The sequence below is a fragment of the Cotesia typhae genome, unplaced genomic scaffold, assembly GCF_013202065.1.
Source record: "Cotesia typhae breed Kobodo isofemale line unplaced genomic scaffold, CoteBio_Ctyphae scaffold_13, whole genome shotgun sequence".
Lineage (NCBI taxonomy): Eukaryota > Metazoa > Arthropoda > Insecta > Hymenoptera > Braconidae > Cotesia > Cotesia typhae.
This window is the reverse complement of record NW_027423774.1, coordinates 14,714,443-14,737,885: the sequence shown is the minus strand read 5'-3', so window position 1 is coordinate 14,737,885 and position 23,443 is coordinate 14,714,443. Positions and strand designations below refer to the sequence as shown.

Here is a 23,443-nt window from a genome sequence, read left to right as displayed (position 1 = left end):
ATATATATTCATGATGCGTTCAGAAATGGAATTCACAAGATAATTTGATATTTATATTTAATTTGATATTTATAGATACAATCATTATGGACTATTATCTCCAGTTGTCAAATTGCGTGGGCGTTAAGCCATTCGTATTTGTAATTATGTGCTTCAATCTTCTGAGATTTTTAAGAAGCAATAATTGCAGAAGCAAAAAAGCGTGGAAAATCATTCAAAATACCTTTTCAAAAAATCATTGAAATTTCTTTTCAATTAATTACTTTTTATATTTTATTTATATTTAAATACATAAGTCATGAATATTTATAAAATATATAAAAAACTCATGTGGGTAATCAAATGAAAGGTCTCCATGAGTGATATGTCGAGATGAGCTTATATCTTGAAAAATATCTTTAGTTACTGAGATATAATGCCATTCCTTAATTATTGACATTTTTAAAAACATAAACTCATTTCGATGTTACACTCATCAACACCTATCATTTGTGTACTCACTTGAATTTTTCATATTTTTATTATTATACGAAAATTCAGTTGTCAGAATTTAGTTATCAACTATTATAGTATTGGTTATTTTGGAAAATCTCGTAAAAATTTGATTTTAATGTAAATTTCTAAAGAAATCTACGTAAAGAACTATTTGAAAACAATATTGAAGTCCTAAAATATACGATGGTAAATATTACAATTATAATGTTAACCACTACTGTCATAATGGTAACTGTTAGTATCATGATGGTAATAGTTATTCAGCAAGATTTTAACGAATAACATAAAAGTGAATAACATTTAGATTATCATCTAGAAAGGTAATCATTAAAAATGAATGATGGTTATCATGACCATTCTAAATTTTTCGGCGTGTAGTTTCTCGATGAAAAAAGTTTTTGTCTAATCATATATAATGATATATAACTACATATATATATAACATTATTTAATTATATATTTTTACTTCTAATTAATTGTTTGGTTACTTTTATGGATGCAGTACTTGATATGGTCGTACGCAATTCTCTTTGACCAATAAAAATAGGAAAAAAAAAAATTATTACATACAATTTTAGAGTTATAACACCAGCGGTCACTCATCCATCTATTAACCCTGCCCAATGCCGTCTAACGTTAGCGATCTTCGTGCGCCTTGAAGTTCCCGTCTGCTGTACTGCTATCTTATGTGATAATAATTTTACGAAGTACATAACACATCAAATCAGTTTATCATAAATATAATATAACAATTACTTTTATAATATATTATGGTAATCTTAATTTATTTATTTTACTGAATCTCATTGTTACATCACATTTATTTAAATAATAAAGTAAATAATGATTTTACTGTTAGGCAGTAGCAGAGCAGACCAAAACCTCTCATGGGAAATATTTTCAATTTCAGAATTATTTAACGTAATGGTTAATATCATTTTTCACTTTTTGCGATTACTAAAAAAAACTTTTTTTTCTTAAAAGAAAAAATTTTGAAAACATCTGACTATGCAAGTCTGATCAGGTCTAATTATATATAGACCTATGTATTATAAGATCTGATTATTATAGACTTGTAACTTTATATATAATTATATATAAAGTTATAACAGTTAGATACGATCATATCTAGTTATTTATAGACTCCATATATAATTAGATCTGATCATATGTAGACTTATTTATGATTGTATATGGGTTTATAACAGCCAGGGATGATCAGATCTAATTATGCATAGGCTTATACATAATTATATATAATGGCATGTATAATCATGTATGATTATACATATCTAATTAGAAAAAACCTTTTTTCATCGGGTTCATAATCAATTGATAACAGAGTTAAGCAAATTTGAGGAATCTCATATTTTATATTGTAGATTTTGATTTAACTGAATCAAATTAAATAATTTTTGTAGATTAGTTACATATCCAAATTAAATCTATAATCAAATATTTTACTTTTAAAAAGTTCAATACTGGACGAGTTTACTATTTGATTTTATAAATTTATTATTATTTAATTGCTAAAATCTGAAATTAAATTATTGTTTTAGATGTTAATGGGCTTATTATCCCTGAAGAATTACCTTCAATTCTTTCACTTGTGTTTGCCAATATACCACCTGTAAAAAAAGGTAAAGATAACTTAAATTTTATACTTCTTTAATTCTTTGTTGGAAATACTTAAGAATTATCGACTATGCTTTTGTATTCAAATTTTAATTTCGACTATTAAAACTTAATTTCCCCGTATGTGGTAATTGTCGCTTATTACGGAATATTTGAATTCTTAGGATTCTTAAGGTTCTGATTTGAAACAAATTTTTTTTGTCAATTTTTCGTCCAGACCGTGCAACTGTAAAATGTAAAATAGTAAATTTTTCATGACTTGTTATTAGTATATTTTAATTTTAGCAGCTAAAATAACGGTAAATGTTTTTAAAAAACATTTACTTCTATTTTCAATATCTTTCTAGATATAAAAAATTTAATTTCACCTCGATTTTTAAGTACCGAGTTACTATTAGATTTCTATGTTATGAGTTTCTAATATAACTTCGAAATTTTGCGTCTGATTGCTTCTGAAGTAGGATTTTATCTTTTTGTATTAAAAAAATTGCGTCAAATGTTGGAAACCTCATGAAATTTGGTTGATTCATTTTCGAGATATTGCAATTCAAAATTAAAAAAATATTTTTATACCCACACAACTACTACAAAAATTAAAATTTTGAGTCTAAAGAGCTCAAAACTTTGTAATGAGAAAAAAAATGTTTTTGCTATTAAACGTATTTTTTGGAGAAGCAGAGTTTATAATTAGAAATCAACATTTTTTTGAAAATTTCAAATATTTCCCGAATCTTATCTTACTGATTATATTCATTGTTTCAAGAAATTTAAATTATATTTATAAAATAAATAATAATTTAAAAAAACTAAAAAACACGCTTTTTATAGAAAACCGAACTAAAAAAATAGAAAATAAGTTTTAATAAATTTAAATTAAGAATAGTGTTAAAAATTTCAATAAATGTAATTAATAATAGTTTAAATAAAAAAAAAAAAATGTATTTTATTTTAAAAAAAGCGTGGGTTGCATGGGTCAATAGATATAAATATTCTATCGACAGATATGAGTAGAGTGATTATCATTTTTAGAATATCTTAAAAAGCACCCCACGCTTTTTTTAAAATAAAACTAGAATTTGAATTTGCGCGCGCAAGCGCGCGACTTGACTATAGAGTTTGCATATTTTTTCATGCTTATGATATATTCAACCAATCACATCACGAATAAATTGGTTTCACATACATTTCATCTCTGTTTTAATATTAAGATACATTTTTTTTTATTTACACTATTATTAATTACATTTATTGAAATTTTTAACACTATTCTTAATTTAAATTTATTAAAACTTATTTTCTATTCTTTTAGTTCGGTTTTCTATAAAAAGCGTGTTTTTTAGTTTTTTTAAACTATTATTTATATTCTACTTTTTAGTTTGGTTTATTTATAATAGCTTGTTTTTTTAATTTTAAACTATTATTTGGCAACTAACTTACCAGCATGCACTTTGTTAATATTAGATAAATCGGCTAAAGATAATGGTTGAAAATTAGAATTTCTGCCTTATCGACTATGGATGAAAATTATATAAATCAACAAAAATCTTATTTTGCAAATTGAAAAATGAAATAATTTTATCAAATTAGTGTATTGTCATCGGTCCTCGATAAATCTACAAAGTTTGAACGAAATCTGGCCGTTTAAAGTGGGTCAAAATCGAACCCAAAAGAGTCGGTTACAAACATACAAACATACAAGTGAAGCTAATAAAAAGCGTGTAATAATTTTAAATGTAGTAAATTGTATCTCTATCGATCAATTCTTCCAAACTTGTGAGAATTGTCTGAGTAATTTCTAAATATGGAAATCTTATGATGAATAAATTTTCAAAAATGAGTCTCAAGAATCAATAAATTTATAATTTTAATTGTAGCAATCGAAAATTTGTAGATTTAGAGATAATGTTAAACTTATAAAAAAAATTATCTGTAATTAAATTTAGGAACGGATTCGCGGATTGGTCTTGGCTTTAGACTTGGCGAGCATGCAGACTTTCAAACAATTGTTGAACTTGGTCCACAAAAAGAAACACAACCAATTGGCAACAGTGAATCAAAAAGAAGACGACAAATTGTTGTTGATCAAGTAACAGAGAAAAACTCAAGATTTCGGAATAAGTCTACCATAAATTCCGACAAAATAAATCACAAACAAGCAGAATTAAAAAAAATTGATAGAGAAAAAGTAGTTATTAATACTAATTCTTACGTTTAATGCTTTACGAACTCTAAAAATTAGTTGATTCTACGTTGCATATCATTTTCAACAGAATTTGTAATATAGCATTATTTTACAGGAACGTCCAGATGAAAATTGGTTGTTTAAATGGAGTAGAGAATTCGAGAAAACTAGAAGCTATAAAATACCATTAACACGAAATCCAACGACTCTCAACCTCAGGGTTAACGTTGACAGTCCACCTTAGATGAATATAAAGTGCGGAATTGTTTAAAAATGAAAAATAACTGTATAACTTATTACAAATTTTTAACGCAAAGAAATAAAAGCTTACATTTTTATTAGAATAATAGAACTATTGTTTCAATAAACCTCACAAATATTGGGAAGTAACGCATGTCGTCAGTTTGTATTTCTTTATTGCATTATATTACATCGAATATATTAAGATCAACAATTACAATTAAATGTTATCTTATTTTACGTAATCACATCATTATAGTAATAATTAGTAGTTATACTTGATTTCTATTAAGAGATTGGACAATTGCTTTTAGAGCTTAAGTTTTTATACCCTTCCACAAAATTTTTCCACAATGAAGATGTTTATCCCTTAAATTAAATTTAATGACTAATTACAATATGGTACAGTTTAATGTTGAAGTGTCTTGCAGATTTTGAATTAAATAAGTATCGATAAAGTAAAAAATGATTTACACCACTTCGTTTATCCCTGATTTAAAAAAATAAATCAAAATGATTATCTCGTTATCGACTATATATTTATGTAGTATACATTTATATTGTATCGAAATCAAATCTGTTGAATGTTTTTTTTTTTTTTTTTTAAACCAGGGATGTGACTGTCTCTATGATTAATGTGTATACACGCAAGAAAAAGTTTATTTTGATCACGTAACATTAATAATTTCTTCATTTTCTTCATTGTCAGTAAGATCATCAGTAGATCTTCGTGGGCTTGCAAGAGGACTAGCATCATTATATTCGATTCTGGGTCTGTCGCCATCAGTATCACTCAAGTCAGGATTTGGATTGTTTTTATTAGGTAATGTTTGTTCTCGTGAACCACCTAATGCCATGAGCTGTCTTTCTTTGTTGTTCCTCCATTTCATTCGGCGGTTTTGAAACCAAATTTTTACCTGAAACGAGAAAGAAAGAATTATAATTATTTAAAATTGATACTCTCTGAAAAACATCACTGTTAAAAATAATTGTAAAATCACAATCATATTACAAGACAAAGGTTGGGTAAGATTATAAATCGATGTTTATATACCACTGAAAAATTGTGAAACAATTTTAGTAATTTTTCAAAAGATGTCAGGAAACTTAGTAGGATGTGCTGTTATTTTACAATCTTTATGTAAAAATTCTATTTGTATTGTATTTTCACGGAACTGTTCGTCGAATTTCATTAAGAAACTTTAAGATTTACAAAGATTGTTTTCCTAAAAATTTTTGTATAATCACAAAATAAAATTGTAATAGAAATTATAATGCAGTCATTGAAAATTTAGTAATTTATTTTGTAATATTAGAATTTCGATTGTGAAATTATATCGTGAATCGCAATTTCGGCAACAATTATGATTGTTTATAATGTGTGTGGTAATTTTACAAAGCTGATGGTTGAATTACTATAAAAACGTCTTGTATTTGTAACCATTATTTGAAAAACGGGTCAACCGTTTAGAAAACTACGTGGAATGCTGCCAATCGTATGCAAGTTCGTTCATTCATTCAGAAGTTATTGCGGTTTGAAAATAAACAAATACTGTTTTATTACACTTTTATCAGACTTTTTGGCTCAAAGAGCTCCAAAGCTCAGAGCAGTTAACTCTTTGAGCTCGGGGAGCTCGAAATAACATATTAATTATATGTTTGAGCTCGAAGAGCTCAAAAACGTCCTAAAAGTGCAATTTTAAGCGCTTAGATATGAAATTAGCAGGAAGTTGCAGGGATGGCCTTTAGGGTCAACCGTTTTCCAGATTTTTTTATATAAGTTTATTTATTAAATGTAACAATAGATATACAAAAATTTACAATGCTGCACTTACAGATATTTTATTTTAGGTAGCTCTTGCATGAAAATAAAGTTTAATCTAATATTTTATTTTACATTAAGTGTTTTAATCTTATTATCCAATGTCTTATTTAAAATTTGAATGCAGTGTTGTAGCAAATGCAGTAGCATTTTACTTGAATACAGGAAAAGTTCACGCAAAAACCTGTGTATTTACACAGGTGTAATTACCTGTATATTTTTTATATATATATATATATATATATATATATATATATATATATATATATATATATATATATATATATATATATATATATATATATATTGGGGTGTTTCATTTTCAGGCGACTTTTTTTTTTAATGAAAAAACAGGCTGAAAACTTGCAGGCAGGTGAGAAAAGACGCCTGTTCAGAGCGGAGAACTCAATAATATTTAGAAGTGCCTGTTTCTAATTTTCCATTTCTCATTTAAATAACATGGAAAAAAGAATTATTTTTTCTTTTATTTTTACAGCTCGGCATTCTCACCTAATATAAATAAGTCCATCACACATTTTTGTAGAAAATTTAACGCTCTACAAAAAAGGTTTTCTACACTTTTATTATAGAGTTAAACGCTCTAAAGATATTCGAACGTAAACATCGAAATGTGTTAAATTTTGAATTTTCAGTTATCAAAATGATACAAATTTAGTTATTACTGTCTTAAAATTATTTTTAGATGTAAAACTGGTTCCGATACGCGATTATTTTCATAAAGCTAAAAGAAAACATACGTATTAAATTTTTTTTCTGCTTTATTTCATTTACTGTAGAAAAATTATCACCCGAGTTAAATGATTTGATTACTTGAAAGTTTCTAGGAATTATCAATTTATTCCTCTATGAAAATTTTGGAAATCAATGGATACTATCCTATTTAAACAAAGTTAGGCAACGTGACGACAACGATTGAAGTGTTTTTTTATTACAGTCTGGATATTTTTGTCGTTGCTGTTACGTTCTGGGAAATTTTAAATTTATTTAAAAATAATTAATTATTATTTTAATAAATTAATTATTATTTTGAGGTATTTCATAACGCAAATATCCCGAGATAAGAGATTTCTAGAACAGATTTATATATATACATATATAAACTCTTGAACTATATGTATTTTCTGACTTAGCTCGTCGAGTTAAGTCGGTATATAGCAAAATTTCAAAAAGTTCCGCCATGAGGACCAATGCAATAGTTAGATTTCTGTGAAATCTACTAAAAATACAGAAAAGTGTTATTAATTTTTACTCTAGTATACAGGTAAAAAATAATAAACTTAAAAAATTAATTAAATTAGTTGTTTTTACTTATTTAATCTTAAAAATTACAGTAAAATCGAAAGATTTTACTGAAACTGCTATAAAAATTACCGGGATCTCCGGTAAAAAAGAATCTAAGTAACGGTACTATCCACCGACTTTGAGGCGGCTATCCCCACGAGGTTGTGTGTGTGTGTGTGTGTGTGTGTGTGTGTGTGTGTGTGTGTGTGTGTGTGTGTGTGTGTGTGTGTGTGTGTGTGTGTTAAAACTAGGGTTTCTTTTTTAACTCGGGAATCAGTTATTTATAACAATAAGCAATATTTAACAAGTCATAAAATTTTTTTAACTTAAAAATATTACAGTTTTATTAATTTTTGTTGCAATGAGAATGTCGTTTTCTATGGTCTATTACTACTTGCAATAAATACTGAAGCTGTTCTTCATTTTTCGTGAAGTATAGATTATACTGCTCTATTAATACCACACCTCGTTCTGCTACATCGTTTACAACTCAAAATTCTACTGTACTTATCGTAGTTACTATTTTGCTATTTAATTATGAAATATTACTATATCGACGTTTCAATGTCACTACAGTAATATTGTATTTTTCTTGCAATGTATAAGACTGTATGTAAGGTTAAGCAGTACAATTCCTTCAAAAGAATTTAAGATGTTGCATCGTTTAAATTCGTATATTTGAGATCTGGTCTGTGTCTTCAATGTCCTATAATAAAAATTACGATATTGCCATAGTAATTCTGAATACATATTTTCTTTCTATGTAACCTTCTAACTTTTTGACTAAAAAATGTATGAAAAGTATATTTTTAAACTTGAAGAGCTCAAAATTTTCAAATATGTATATTTTTAAAAACTTTTTAAGAGCTTTTCATTCAGGGTTAACACTAATTTTTTAAATAGTTGATTTATTGATTTATTTTTAAAAACTTCTTATCATAATAATGTAAAATATTTTATTATTATTATATAATATATAATATTTTTATATAATATTTTATTATTACTGCGGACGTTTGAAATTTAATAATTGATTAAGTTATTGCTTTGTTATTTATTTATTCATTTCTTTTTTTAATATATAATATCCATGGATATTTAGCTTAGAGGAGAGAATATAACATATAAACGACGTCAACGTCCGAGAGCTCGGGTACATCGCTAGTGTATCGAGGTGTCATCTGCACTCTACATTCTCTCACCCCTCTGGATGAAAATTTGTTAAGTAATTTAGTAAAATCAATTCACCTAGTCCGATGAAAGCAGTGCCAGGGGCTTGCGAAATTATCAATACAAAATAAAACTGTCGCAAATTTGACAAGTGATAAAATTAAACATGGTTTCAACAGTATTTAAGGGAAAAAATTCCAATCTCAATATATATAAATTTCTCGTGCGAAATTGAACAAGTCGAAAAATTCCTATTTTTGACTTCCTTAGTGTTTTGACAATTTTCAATACATACGAAAAAAAAAAAAAAAATTAGGAAAACGGTTGACCCTGAAGTCCATCCCTGTAACTTCCCGCTTCGAGCTCAAAAATACAATTTGAGTATTATTTTGAGCTCAGAGAGATAGCTTTTTTATACTTTTGAAATCTTCCAGTTTAAAGGCCTAATAAAAATTTGATAAAATACACACACACACACACACCACATAGGCTAACCTAGTCTTGGCCATTCATTGGTGACCCAAGCTTGGGCCAAGACTTTCTAACCTAGCCTTGGCCATTCATTGGCGACCCACGCTTGGGCCAAGGCTGTTTAACCCAGCCTCGGCCATGCCAATGATTACTCAAGCTTGGGCTAAGACTGGCTAACCTAGCCTTGGCCATTCATTGGCGACCCAAGCTTGGGCCAAGACTGGGCAATCAAGCCTTGGCCGGCCCAATGATTGCTCGAGCCTGAGTCAGAATTAGATTCCCCAGCCACGGCCATTCAATGGGAAATCCAAAGTTAATTAATCATTAAATAATAGAATTTTAAACAGTAAATATTTATTGCTCAACGAATATTTGTTAGCAAACGTTAAAATTGAAAATTCATGATTCAACCAAAACATTTGCGTACCGTCAAAATTGATATAGTCTTTAGAAAATTAAAATATAAAATTTACAGTTAAATTTTTAATATTGATAATTTTAAACATTAAAATTTATAATAAGATATTAAAAATATACAGAACGATGTACGAAATCTAAAGTAATATAAGAACGTGACGCTTGCATTTTTTTAATAACTAATAAACATTTGTAAAAAAATAGTTAATTTTCATCCAAACACAATATTAAATAACATAAATTATATAAATAATAAACCGTCACACTTGGTCACCATATAGATTTAGCTTATAAGAATGATGAGATGTGCATCAACTCACCGGTCGTATGGTGTAGAGGTTAGTCATCGGTCTGGGAAGCGCACGGCTCGGGTTCGAATCTCGGTTAGAACGGACGCGATTTTCACTTTATTTCTATAATTACCGAAAGTTAGATTTAAATCAAGAGTCACGGTCTGAATTTGCGCTAGCTCTACATCAAAATTAAAATAAAAAAATAACACTTACAAAATTCTTTTTTTATCATTTTTTATCAAATGGCATAAACCAGACTTGAAAATGAACTATTATCCAGTTCTGGTAACTAGGCATGGGCCAGTAGTGACAATCAAACGTGGCGCAGTTTTGATTACCTAGCCTGGGCCAAGATAGGCTGACAAGCTTGGGACAGCCTTGGTTAGCAAGCATGGCCCAGATTTGGCTACCACGCATGGATCAGCCTAGGCGATCATACCTGGGCCAATGATAACAACCAAGCCTGGCACCCTGTTATCATCCCAGACTTTTACCAAAGCTGGGCCAAAGCGGGTTTACGAGCATGGGCCAGAGATTGACAGCATTGCGCCAAGCGAGGCCCATACCTGGCCCCGTCGTATTTTCCTGTATGGGAAGACTGAAAAACTATGATAATAACTATAAACACAACTTCAACCACAAATAACTTTTAAAGGATTGATTTTATCGAAAAATGATAAAAGAACTTTTTTGTAAAGCATTCACTTTCCCATTAGAATGTGCATCGATCATAGTTGTAGTGGTATTTTTTTCGAAGGAAAAAAATTAATTCCAAAAAGTTCCAAATTCCCATGTTATTTAAATGGGAAATGTAACTCGATCTTGGCACGATTTAATTTGGTAATTAAGAGCTTATTTATGTAAGATATTTTTTTTTTAGGTCCAGAACTAAAAATCCAGGGGGTGGCAGCGAAAAAAAATCAATTTGAGAAATAACGGACACCCTAAGGCTCCATGTATATTTATTTTTTCAAATTTTTGCTTTTACGAACTGAAATATCGAAAATTAAACAAAAAGTTTGGTGGAAATTTGTTAACACATCAAACTTGCAATACAATTAGGAGAGTAAGATGATTCGTAGTATTAAACCATAAAATTTACAGACTGAGTCAGTCATATTTTTATGATTTTTCAACTATTTTATAAAATGTATTGATGAGGATATGAAATATGATGAAAGTACAAAAACCTTAATCAATTTACGGCAAAATTTATCTTTGTAAAATTTTTATTTAATCTGAAGCCAAAAAATGTTAACAATGTTATTTTTGATTTTACGATTTTTTCTTGCATAAATAGTAAATAAATACAAATGAAAACATTGTTGAAAGAAATTTTGAAATTACAGAATAAAAATGTGTTAATTACTCGTGAAAAAATATTCTGATCAGACTTGAAATGTCTTGATATGCCCATGTCAAAAATTTTTATATAATCATATCAGGCCTGATATATCCATGTATAATTTTTGATAGGTCCTGATATGACCTGATATAAAAATTGGCCATATCAGGCTTAATATAGCTTGATATGGCTTGATCAGGCCTGATATAATTTGATATGCCGGTTTATAATGTTTTGATATGTTCTGATATGATTTCATCAGGCCAGATCTGACTTGATAGTATCAAATGAGGCCAAATCTAAGTGATAATTCTGTTATTTGGTCACTAGGTTTTTTAAGTCTGAGAATCGGCAAATTTACATTTTTTCTAATTAATATATTTTATAGCAGATTTACGGTATAAATGATGAAAATGATAATGTGTATAAATTAAAAAAAAATTTTAAAGTTGATCTAAAAACTCTTTAATTAATTCTTTACTGTTTAATTTTTTTCATAAAATTTTTTTAACTTCCCCTTAAGAAAATTGAAAATTTTCAAAAATCGGGAAGTTATTGGTTTCACCCCGTTTTTCGAAAATCGAGTTCTTATCAGATCTTGACGTTTTGAGGTCCTAGGAAGCTTCTCTGACTATTCCCGCGATGATGTCCGTATGTTTGTATGTATGTGTGTATTCGCGCGCGCGCGCGCGCGCGTGTGTGTGTGTGTGTGTGTGTGTGTGTGTGTGTGTGTGTGTGTGTGTAACCCTTTTATAACTTTTGAACGGCTTGACCGATTTCATCGCGGTTGGTGCCATTCGAAAGGGCTTGACCAAACTTTCCTGAAGATTTCCTGAGATTTCCTGAAAATTTGAACCGATTCGGACCTAAAGATTTTGAGAAATTGTAAAAAAACTACAAAAAAAATTTTTTGAAACGTGGTTTTTTTGGAATAACTTTCAAACGGCTTTACCGATCAATTTCAAAAACTAATCAGCTTTTAACATCAAAAAACCACGTTGATTGCCGCCAGTCCGGTCAAAATCAGTTGATTCGTTCGTGAGTTATCGTGAACGAAAGAAAGTGTTTTTTCGATTTTCTTTTCTAATCGATTCTTATCTAATTTTCGATTCTAAAATTGATATTTTAGAATTTTTTATTTATAAAATTAATTTTTTCATGAATTAAGTAAAAATAAATTAAATTTATATACTTTTTATGAATAAAATTTTATTTTTTTATTTCTTGAATACAATATGAAATTGATATTATTTATTATTTTTCATGCAATATTATGCCAAATGAAAAAATCTTTTGTGTATGATTTACATATTCTTTGTGAGATGTAGTTTTCAGTTATTTATTCGTGTATTATTAAAATTGTTTAGAAATTTTGGAAAAAAATGTAAATAATCAATTAATATTTATAAGTCTGACAACATATTAGTTATAGTTACAAAGACATCACCATGGAGCAATCACATGTTCCGCACTGTCGAAACTAGTATTAAAAGTCTTGGGTAGATGGTGAATGGCCGCGGAATTGTTCCTTTTCTAGATACTTGACTTTGAAGTGTTAAGTTGCAAAAAGAGTAAGATACAGAATGTATCTATTTTTGAATAAAGGTGAGTAAACAACTAAAATCAATTTTCGATCAATTACGCAATAGTGCCATTCATATTTTCTAAACAATAAAATAAAATCAGAAGTGATAAATTTTGTTTATGCTTCAGGTTTGTCTACATCTTGATATGGCCGTGTAAAGTCTGATATGGCCAATTTTCATATCAGGCCTGATATGAACGGTCCATGTCAGGCCATTTCAGGTCTGAACAGAATATTTTTTTAGAGGTAATTACAAATTATTAGAAATTAATCTGAGAATCACTTACTTGTTTCAGTAGTAAGGGTAGAAATTAGAAAAAGGAAAATGTCTTGAAATTTTTACAATCAGTCAAATGATAATTATATAGTTTTAAACATACGAAAATATTTTATTTTTATTTTTTAGAGTAAGAAGTTACAAGTGTATTTTTGTGAAAGTTAGGAAGTCTTTTATGACGCTTCTCGACCACTTGCAGTAAATATTGCTTCTGTTCCTCTCTTCATGTCAAATAATCATTGTACTCCTAGATTAATGCAATGCCTATTTCAACGAGATCATTTACAACTTTTAAGTCTGACAGGACAAATTTGCACTATTAATAATTTTGATCGAAAGTCCAGAGTTCTGAATCCTTGTCCATAAAATCATGCTTCAGTTGAAACTGTTCAAATAAAAATATTGACCGCTTGCTCGCGAAATCGCTGATGTTCATCGATAATAATAAACTTTTATCTGTGACAGTAAAATTCCTCAATTTCTACAGTCTGGATCGTGACTGTCAGGATCCATTCGGGTGCTATTCACGATACTACTACTACCGTTATTATACAGTTTTCCTAACCTCACTCTCCTCTAGATAACAATATGTGGATCGTGACAGTAGCAATATCGTATCGTGCAGAGTAGAAAACTTTTTCTTCAGTGCAGCACTTACGGTCTGTCTTTTAATTTCTAAAGACACTGCATTGTCAAACAAAGTCAAACCAATAAATTCTTCTGATAAATACCATACATGTCTTGATATTGTCGAAGTTGCTGTATCAAAAATTTGCTTATGAACAGAGCAGAATACAACAAGATTTTTAATCATGTTTAAATCTTGATAGGATGACTTAATAGCAAGAGGTGCATTGAACCATGAGACAACGTAAAAATTTATCAGAAATATACAGACATATTTGAGTCCATTAACTTCGGTTGCATTTACCTTGAACTGTTTTTTAAACATGAAGAGTTTAAAGGCGTAGAGAGCTATCGACATCCACCTTGCGTGGTGGTTTGTTCCTTAAGCTCTGAATTTTATACCACTTGTCAGAGTACCGACCAAAAATATCAAGGCCAATTCTAAAAACTCTTTATAGTCGTCTCTGTCATCTTTTCCTAAAGTATAAAATTTATTAATTCATAAAACTAAGAATTTCTTTCAAGAGTTATCACTGAATAATACATTAACAACATCAACTCGTAAAATTTATTTAAAAACTATCATTTGTAATTTGAATTTGGAAAGAAATAATTATTAGTTAATGTTAACTATATCGTGCCAAGAGAATGAAAAATCGATGAATTTTCTAAGATTTTATAATGACGAGTGAAAGGTTGTTTATTCATCAATAATTGTAGTAACGAGAGAGAAAGTTGCTACTTTCCGGCCGGAGGGCAGAAAAAAAGTTTTCATTAATTTCAACCGCTTGATTTCTATTTTTATTTTATTGAATCGAATTTGTACAATGAATAACGCTTAAAATGATCAATTAAAAAAGACAATTACCTTCAAGATTTTTTTTTAGAGATGGTAAATCTCATTTGAGCAACTTTTTTCGTACCCAAGAATCCATCTAAATCTTAATATCAATTGTAATACAGCTTGGTAATTGTTCAATGAATAATAAATTAGTATATACAACTTTTCAATAATGTAAAGAAACACGCCAATACTGTAAAATTGGAGGGAAATCAGTTAATTGGCGGCGCGACCGCTGCGGTTGCTGTGGTAACGCAGCATATAGTTTTAGCTCTAGAAAAAACTTAGGTATTCTCAGGCGAGAAATACTAGTTTTTTATCTTATTAAAACCTATATTGGATATAAAAAAACATTTTTGAGCTCTTCGAGCCAATTCGGACCGGTAGATTTCGAGAAATTGCTAAAAAAAAAAAAAATGTTATTTTTTCAAAATATCTCCGAATTGGCTGAACCGATCGACCTCAGAAACTAATCATCTTTTAACCTTGAAAACCCGCATCGATCGCCATCAAGTTCGTTGAAATCGGTTGATATATTCGTGAAAAATCGTTGTCAAAAAAAATCGAAAAAAGTGTTTATTTGTAATAACTCCGAAATGTTACATCATATCATTTTTTTTTTCAAATTTTTTATAGAGCTCGAAAAACTACATCAATTGCCGCTAACATTGTGAAAATCGGTTGATTCATTCAAAAGTTATAGCAGTTTGAAAATTTAAAAAATCGTTTTTCATCTAACTTTGATAAGACTTTTGAGCTTTTGGAGCTCAAAAGCAAGAAAAAGCTATTTTTTTTCACTTTCCGCTAAGAAAATTGAAAATTTTCGAGAATTGTGATGTTATTGTTTTCACCCCGTTTTTCGAAAATCGAGTTTTCATCGGATCTCAACGTTTCAAGGTCTTAGGAAGCTTCCTTGAATATTCCCGCTATGCTATTTGTATGTATGTGTGTGTAGGGGGGGGGGTTGTATGGATGTATGTTAACCTTTCATAACTTTCGAACAGCTTGACCGATTACATCGCGGTTGGTGCCATTCGAAAAGAATTGACTAAACGTAGATTTTGAATATAATTTAAACCGTTTCGGACCGGTAAATTTTAAAGAATCTTAAAAAAACTGCAAAAAAATTTTTTTTTCAATCTGGTTTTTTACACTAACTTTTGACCGGCTGTATCAATCGATCCCAAAAACTAATCGATCACTGGCGGTCCGGTCAAAATCGGTTAATTCGTTCGTGAGTTATCGTTGATGAAAGAAAACCGAAAAACGTATTTTTCCGGAATTACTCCGAAATTTCTAGTCCGATCGAATTAAACTTAAAGATTCTTCATAAGGCTTAAAAACTGCGTCGAATGCCGCCAACCGGGTAAAAATCGGTTATTCATTCAAAAGTTATTGCGGTTTAAAAATTTGAAAAATAGTGTGTTATCAAATGTCGATCAGACTTTTGAGCTCGAAGAGCTCAAAAGCATAGAACAGCTTTTTCTGTGAACTTAGATGGCTTTAAATAACACATAAAATGTATTTTTAAGCTTGAAGAGCTAAAAAACGTTATAAAGGTTTTCAAGCGTTTAGGTATGGAATTGGCGGGAAGTTGCAGAGATGGCCTTCATGGTCAACCATTTTCCTAATTTTTTTCCATGATTTCACTCAAAAGCTCTTGTAAAAAATTCAATTTCCTTTCATTTGACGAAATCGAAAAGCCTGAAGATGATTTGTCGCGGAGCTATAACCAATCAAATCAAAAAAGTTGTTTTAACCTTGATATTCTATAACTCTGGGAATAATGATCGCTTATACACTGTAAATCCAAGTGTTTTAATAAAACACACATAAAGTGTTTCGTTCATATCTTGAAGCATTGTAGTCACTTTTAAAACACTTCCACGTGTTTTAATTTCCTATGTTAAATGCCCATTTGTAGTCACTTTTAAAACACTTGGATTTACAGTGTAGGAAATCAAAAAAGCGTTTTAAAAATTACTCTATATTCCCTATAAGATACCGTGAATAGCTCTTAACAAAATGTTTTTTCAATTTTCAATTTTTTTTGAAAATTTTTTTGATTGTTTTTGACTGCTGCCTTACCACCGGCATTAGCGTTACTCAAAGCGTACCACGTGAAGGTTTTTCGATCAAATGGTTATATCTTAAAATTAGAGGCTTAGCGCTACAATTTGCTATTTTTTTTGCTGTACGATCATTTTCCTCGGAGTTATAGCTCGTTTAAAATCACCCGAAACCTGGTGTATTACTTGGATTAATATAGTTCATATAGGCGGAAGTGATGGTTTTTTAATTGCCAATGTCTATAGATCACCAAACAATAATGTGAGTCAGTTTAAAGTGAATATGATTGAGTTATTACTCCTATAAATTTAACCATTATTTTGTTGAAAGTATTGATACAATTGTCAAGGAAATAGGATATATTACATTAAACGATGTAATTAATAATGATAGTAGTAATCGTAAGTGGGATATATTTGATAGAGTGTATGTTGACGAAGTAGATAAGATTGTAAAGAGCTTAGATGATAAGAAAGGATGTAATAATGATGTAAATTCTGTAATTTTAAAACATCTATGGAATTTTGATAAGAATATTATATTAGATATTATGAATCAATCCTTAGAAACTGGTATTGTACCTAATACTTTAAAGATATCTAAGTTAGTACCGATACAAAAAATTAAAGATAGAATAAAAATAACAGACTTTAGACCGATTAATACACTGCCGGTAATTGAACAAGTTTTAGAAAGTATAGTTAAATCACATTTAGATAAATTTATTGAAAAAAATGAAGTTTTGAATGAGGAACAATCTGGTTTCAGAAAGGAACACTCATGTGAAACAGCCATGCAGTGTTCCTTGATAGACTGGAGAAATGATATTGATAATGGTTTATATGTAGGAGTCGTATTTATCGATTTTGCAAGAGCATTTGAAACGATAAATAGAAATAAACTATTGACTATCTTAAATAAACTGGGAATTAGTGGCACTGTATTAAATTGGTTTAAGTCTTACTTAAACAATAGAAAACAGGTAGTACAATTCAATGATTGCGTATCTGATGAAATAATTGTTAAACATGGAGTACCTCAAGGCTCTAAGTTGGGTGCACTATTGTTTATAATATATATAAATAATGTTATTAGTTTAATGAAAGAACAGGGTATCGTTTGCAGACTTTTTGCGGACGATATGAAATTATATTTTTCTAGTCAAAATGAGAAAGAAATCGAACGTAAAATAAATAATTGTTTAGGAGTACTTACAGTTTGGCTCAAAGAGCATCAGCTTAAAATCAATATAAAAAAGACTGTATTTATGTTATTACATGATAAAAGAAAAAAATATAAAATGGGTAGTTGCAAAATCATGATAAATAATGAAAGTATCGTTGAAGTGAAAGAGACCAAATACTGAGGTATAATAATAGACAATAACTTAACATTTAATAATCATTTAATAGAAACCGGAAAAAAGTAGCGAAAAAACTTAATTTAATTTATCGATTAAACAATTCAGTGAGTACATGGACAAAGAACACCATCTATAAAGCAGTAATTGGTCCCCATTTTGATTATTGTGCTAGCTTAATGATGAATTACAATAGACAACAAGTGAATGTGCTGCAAAAAATACAAAATAGGGCTATGAGAATAGTTTTAGGGGTAAATAAATATACGAATAAATATACTCGGGGTAAATAAATATACTCGGGCTGGCCAAACGAAAGACTTCTGGGTTGAAATGGACAGTCTCGGCTTAACTGTGTCATCAGCAAAATCGCGATTGCCATTGAAATTCGATATTGAAGAGCTCAATACTTACTATGTAACTATTATTGAAGAGAGGAAGCTTCCTCCGTTTGATGAAGTCGTGGCTAGCGCTAATCGATTATATGATAGCAAGCGGTTCATCTTCAGCCGAGTAAGCACCAGTGATGTGGTCAAATATCTTGCTGTTGGCACTTCTCATGCTAGTAGTGTCGATAAATTGTCAGTACAAGTGTTGAAGACTTTTAAAAATGTGCTAGCTCCGCTCATTGCAAGCCTGATTGACCTCTCATTAGCAAATAAGTGTTTCCCGCAACTATGGAAATCTTCTCTCATCACGCCGATACCAAAAGTGCCTAATCCACTATCTCTTGCTGATATGCGGCCAATCTCTGTATTTTGCGTAATGTCAAAAGTCGCGGAGCGCGTGGTATTAGATCAAATTATTAAGTTTCTTAATGATTACAGTGTCCTTTGTCCTGAACAGACTGGCTTTAGACCTGATATGGACACACAGACTGTTGTAGTGAGACTTGCTGATGACATTCGTGCAGGAATTGATGAACAACTGATTACTATTGCTGTGTTTGTAGACTTGACAAAGGCGTTTGATTCAGTGGATCACCAACTGTTGCTGCATAAACTATTTAAACTTGGCTTCTCGCATGATGTAATGCAGTGGGTATATTCATACCTAGTGGACCGAAAGCAAGCAGTAAGAGATGGCGAGAAACTGTCATCCTGGCAAGAGTGCGTAGTTGGAGTACCTCAGGGTAGCGTTCTAGGGCCTCTACTTTTTTCACTTTACATAAATGATTTACCAAGCTGCTTGCATCACTGCTCCAGTCTGCTGTATGCTGATAATGGTGTTATTTATTACTCATGCAAACTGCATGATCTGGATGACGCTATTAGGAATGTTGGTAAAGATATTGACACGATTGAATCGTGGTGTCGGCGGAACAAGCTCAAGATAAACTCTCTAAAAACGAAAGCCATGTTTTTTGAAAGTGGCTATGATATCAATTCCCTTAATCCTGATGATATACCGAGACTTAAGATAGCTGGAAAAAATATTGAATATGTTGGGAGTTTCAAGTATCTAGGAGTTATTCTAGACCCCATGCTGTCTTGGACTGGTCATATCACTAAAATTTGCAACTCAGCATCAAGAACACTTTACCGCATTCGCCAGTCTACAAATTGCCTCAATACTGCTCTCAAAAGGTAGCTGGTCATCAGCTTAATCCTACCGATTTTTGATTATTATGCAATTGTGCTGACGAACCTGAACTTGAGCTTGGAAAAGAAACTAGCAGTAGCATTAAACAACTGTGTCAGATTTGTGCTGCGGAGGCCACTTGGGGCGCATATCAATGGCCCTCGGCTCGAACTTGGATGGCTTTCACCCCTGAGTCGTCGATTATATTTAATTGGCTGTGCTTTCTATGGCATATTAATGCTCGGTAAAAACGCGTTACTAAGCCGGAACATTAGGCCAAATCCTAACAGTGCTAGGCATCGGGACAACAATAGAACTGATGCGCTCATAGCGCCGATTCCACGTACATCAACGTATCAAAATTCCTTCCTCGTGCTTGGAATTGCCTTTTGGAATTCACTGCCACCTGCTGTTTTAAGTGCTGCAACCTTGGGGGAGTTTAAAATCCGCTGTTATAATTATCTGCTTAGAATTGAACAGACTGAAATCTTGGGTCCATTGTTCGACCAGTAAAAACTCGGAAGTGATGCTATGAAATTCTCGACTTATAATAGACTTTTAAAAAATAGTACCTGATGTCATGTTACTTTTGGAACTTTTTCCTAGTTATTTCCTTCTTTTTGTTAAGTTTAACTTTGAATAAGTACTGATGATAAGAGACCAAATAATAAACATTATCCTCTTCAAAATTCATCTTTATAAAAATGTTTAATATCTTTAATTACTTATGCTATTATATATATTAATAAAAATCACACACTCTGTAATATTTTATGTATCTCTTAGCTGTTAAGGGACGTTGTCCTACAGTCAGTTAATAAATTACATTACATTATTATTATTATGATTATTTTCATTTTTATCATTATGATTATTATTGTTGCTACAGTTTTTATTATTATCTTTAATATTATTATTACTATTAATAACGCCGTAATAATACTTATATTATATTATATTATAATATTAAAATTTGTAATTATTGTATAATTATTGTATACTGTATATTACTTTGATGGCCTTGAGCGAGCCCAGGCTCTAAGGTCAAATAAATTAGTTAATCAATCAATCAATTAATAAATAAAAAGGAGAAGTAACCGGGTATTGGGTAAACCGCGGTCCACTTCTTTCCCACAGAGTATTTATTAATACCTTGACGAACAAAACGATGATCTAACTCACTCGTTGAGGATGAAGTCCTAGTTGTTGTTGGCTTCCTTCGTCTCGTCACTACTCCGGGGATCGGTCCTTCTTGATTTCCGTGGAATTTTCTTTGGCGGTCACAATCCTTCTCCCGTTTGCACTGCACGACTCACCTATAATAACCCAAAACTACCCCCTCTCATTCTCTCTTTAGACCCGAAGATCGAGAAGCGCCAGTGCTGTGTCGAATAATTATCGATATCCGGCGACTTATCAATTAAGGGTACTTTTACCCTGTTACAAATCATTTTGTAAGTGTTGGAAGTAACGCCTAACCGTCTTACCCCATGAGTAGTGGGGAGGTCATGTGATGTCATGATCCCTGCTTAAGTTGAGATTTGAGAACTGTACCACCACTTACTTACGATTGAGTTTTGGTAACGTGCGGATGCACATATTAATAAATACTCTTAATTATTAATTGGTATTGTTTATTTAAAAAGGCCCTACCTAATTCTAACAGGTTATGAGCCTTACACGTGTCCACTGCGCAAAATTAATAAATTAAAACTTTTAAAATTTTAAGCAATAAATAATTATTACGATTAATAAGAAACTTTGAAGCTCTCGAGAACGTAAGTGACTAGCGTGAGGTGAACCGTGTAAGGTAGTACCCTCGCGATATATAGTGCGAGTAAATTTGAGTATAGTTTAGGATATTTTTGTCTTTCTCACTTGCTATTCCTTACTCACTTCTACTCATGGTTATTTTTGAATAATACAGTTATTTTTTAATAATATTTAAAAATCTAGATGGTAAAAATCAATGAAAGTTTGAAAAAAACAAATAATAGCTGTTTTTTAATAGTAATTTAGTTTTTTATGAAAATCTTAAAAAAAGTTTCTTAGTTATAATAAAATATACGAGTAAAATTTTCGGTATCCCGTATATCACAGTGCATAACGTCCTTTAAAAATTCGAACTTTGAAATTAAATATCTCTGAAACTAGATGGTCAAAAAATTTCAATTTGTGTCAATCGATGCAGAATTAAATGAATATCAATCTGCCAAAATTTTAAAAAATTCCTAAGAAAACGCCTCTGGCGAGAGTACTACCTTAAGTGAACTGAAGTGAATAACCAAGATTTGAAGTTTTGAACAATTCAAGTTTTGAAAAATTGCAGAAATGTCAGAAGAAACGTCTTCTGTTGGAAAGTTTGACCATGACAACGGTCAACGTAAATAATATGAAAGAAAATTTTTTTTATATTTGAGATGTGTCAGAATATTTAAGAGATGAGCATGAATTTTTGAGAAGCGAAAAATACGTACGTAATTTTAAAATTTTAAATTAATAAATTTGGCAGAATTTTTATTTGTTAACTAGGAAGGAATATTGTAATATTCCAAGCCTGTTAAAATGTTCATGTTACATGTTGCATATAGAAGTGTTGAAACCAAATTTTATTACTTTTGAGAACTATGTAACCTGAAACGTTACACATAGGGCCAAGCGCACATGGTAACAGCATCGAACAATCGTTGGGTTGTTGGATATTTTGAAAAGACTGAAATGCGCCTTTGTTACTCAATGTTTATTTTGAGAAAAATATTGAGAGTGACTTTATACGTTTATGAAGATTAAAACTGGTTTAAATAGAAATTTAAACCAACGTTTAAATATTTAATTTGTATCCAAATAGACGCGGTTTATTTATTAGATTAAATTATGAAAAGTTAAATTGATTCAACGAAATTTTATACTTATGTATAAAAATAAATTTTAATTGTATAGAGTTACAATTCTTAATTGTGTGCACACAAATAAATAAAAATATTAATAGCTATATATATTTATCTGCAGAAATCGGAGACGAGGAATTATTTAAAAAATTCTTGGAGATACAGAAAAGTTTTTCAATTTGAACAAAACCATCCTGGAGAGGAAATATCACTAAGTATTAGTGGTGAGAAAGTGTTATTTCATGTTGAGACGCATGAGGTACCTTATCAAGCAGGTTGGTTGAAAATCATAAATTTTATGTACATAAAAATATTGAGAATTAATCCAATTATTTGGATTTTCTCACTTAAGGTCATCTAATTCAAAATTAATGTCTGACAATAATGAATAATAATTAACTTGTATGTTCAAAAAATAAATACAAGGTTTTACTTTGTGATTCATGTTTAGTGATGGATGCTGTGCATTCATTTACTTCGTGAATTACTGAAGTGGTTGTATGTATCATCTTGTGTTCGAATTATATATATATTACTGCTTGCTTTTACCTGGCCATACTTATAGTTCAGTCAACCAGGCTTAAGTCATAGCTCCTGGTATAAGAATATTATTAATCAAAAATTAATTCGTTTATAACAGATAAAAGCAATATGAACGAGGACGAGTGGAGAGCCGCTATTAAGTGGATTGAGAAACAAGAAGGAGATGGTCCTTGGGTAGTCTTACCAGGAGATGATGACCAAAAATCTATGTCTCAGGAAGATGAGGAGACATTATTAAGAGATGCGATTGAGAGTGGAGATGAGACCGAGAGAGACCGAGAGAGAGAGAGAGAGAGAGA

The 23,443-nt window shown here is 30.3% G+C and overlaps 3 protein-coding genes across 5 annotated transcripts in view; 2 read left to right on the top strand and 1 right to left on the bottom strand.

Moving 5' to 3' along the window:
* The window catches only part of Snsl (snustorr snarlik), a 45,289-nt gene extending 40,722 nt beyond the window's left edge, over positions 1 to 4,567 (top strand). For all 3 annotated transcript variants that reach the window (XM_074255111.1, XM_074255110.1, XM_074255109.1), the window contains exons 2-4: positions 2,055 to 2,135; positions 4,074 to 4,315; positions 4,428 to 4,567. In XM_074255111.1, coding sequence (XP_074111212.1) covers positions 2,055 to 2,135; positions 4,074 to 4,315; positions 4,428 to 4,556 — 452 coding nt within the window. In that variant the 3' untranslated portion in view covers positions 4,557 to 4,567. The remainder of the gene's footprint in view (positions 1 to 2,054; positions 2,136 to 4,073; positions 4,316 to 4,427) is intronic.
* The window catches only part of LOC141534949 (uncharacterized), a 206,498-nt gene that overhangs the window by 72,653 nt on the left and 110,402 nt on the right, over positions 1 to 23,443 (top strand). The gene's annotated exons all lie outside the window — the stretch shown is intronic.
* Positions 5,215 to 23,443, bottom strand: part of Dbx (homeobox protein Dbx) — a 67,663-nt gene continuing 49,434 nt past the window's right edge. The window contains exon 4 of the mRNA XM_074255107.1: positions 5,215 to 5,469. Within this exon, the coding sequence (XP_074111208.1) occupies positions 5,221 to 5,469 (249 nt within the window). The 3' untranslated portion in view covers positions 5,215 to 5,220. The remainder of the gene's footprint in view (positions 5,470 to 23,443) is intronic.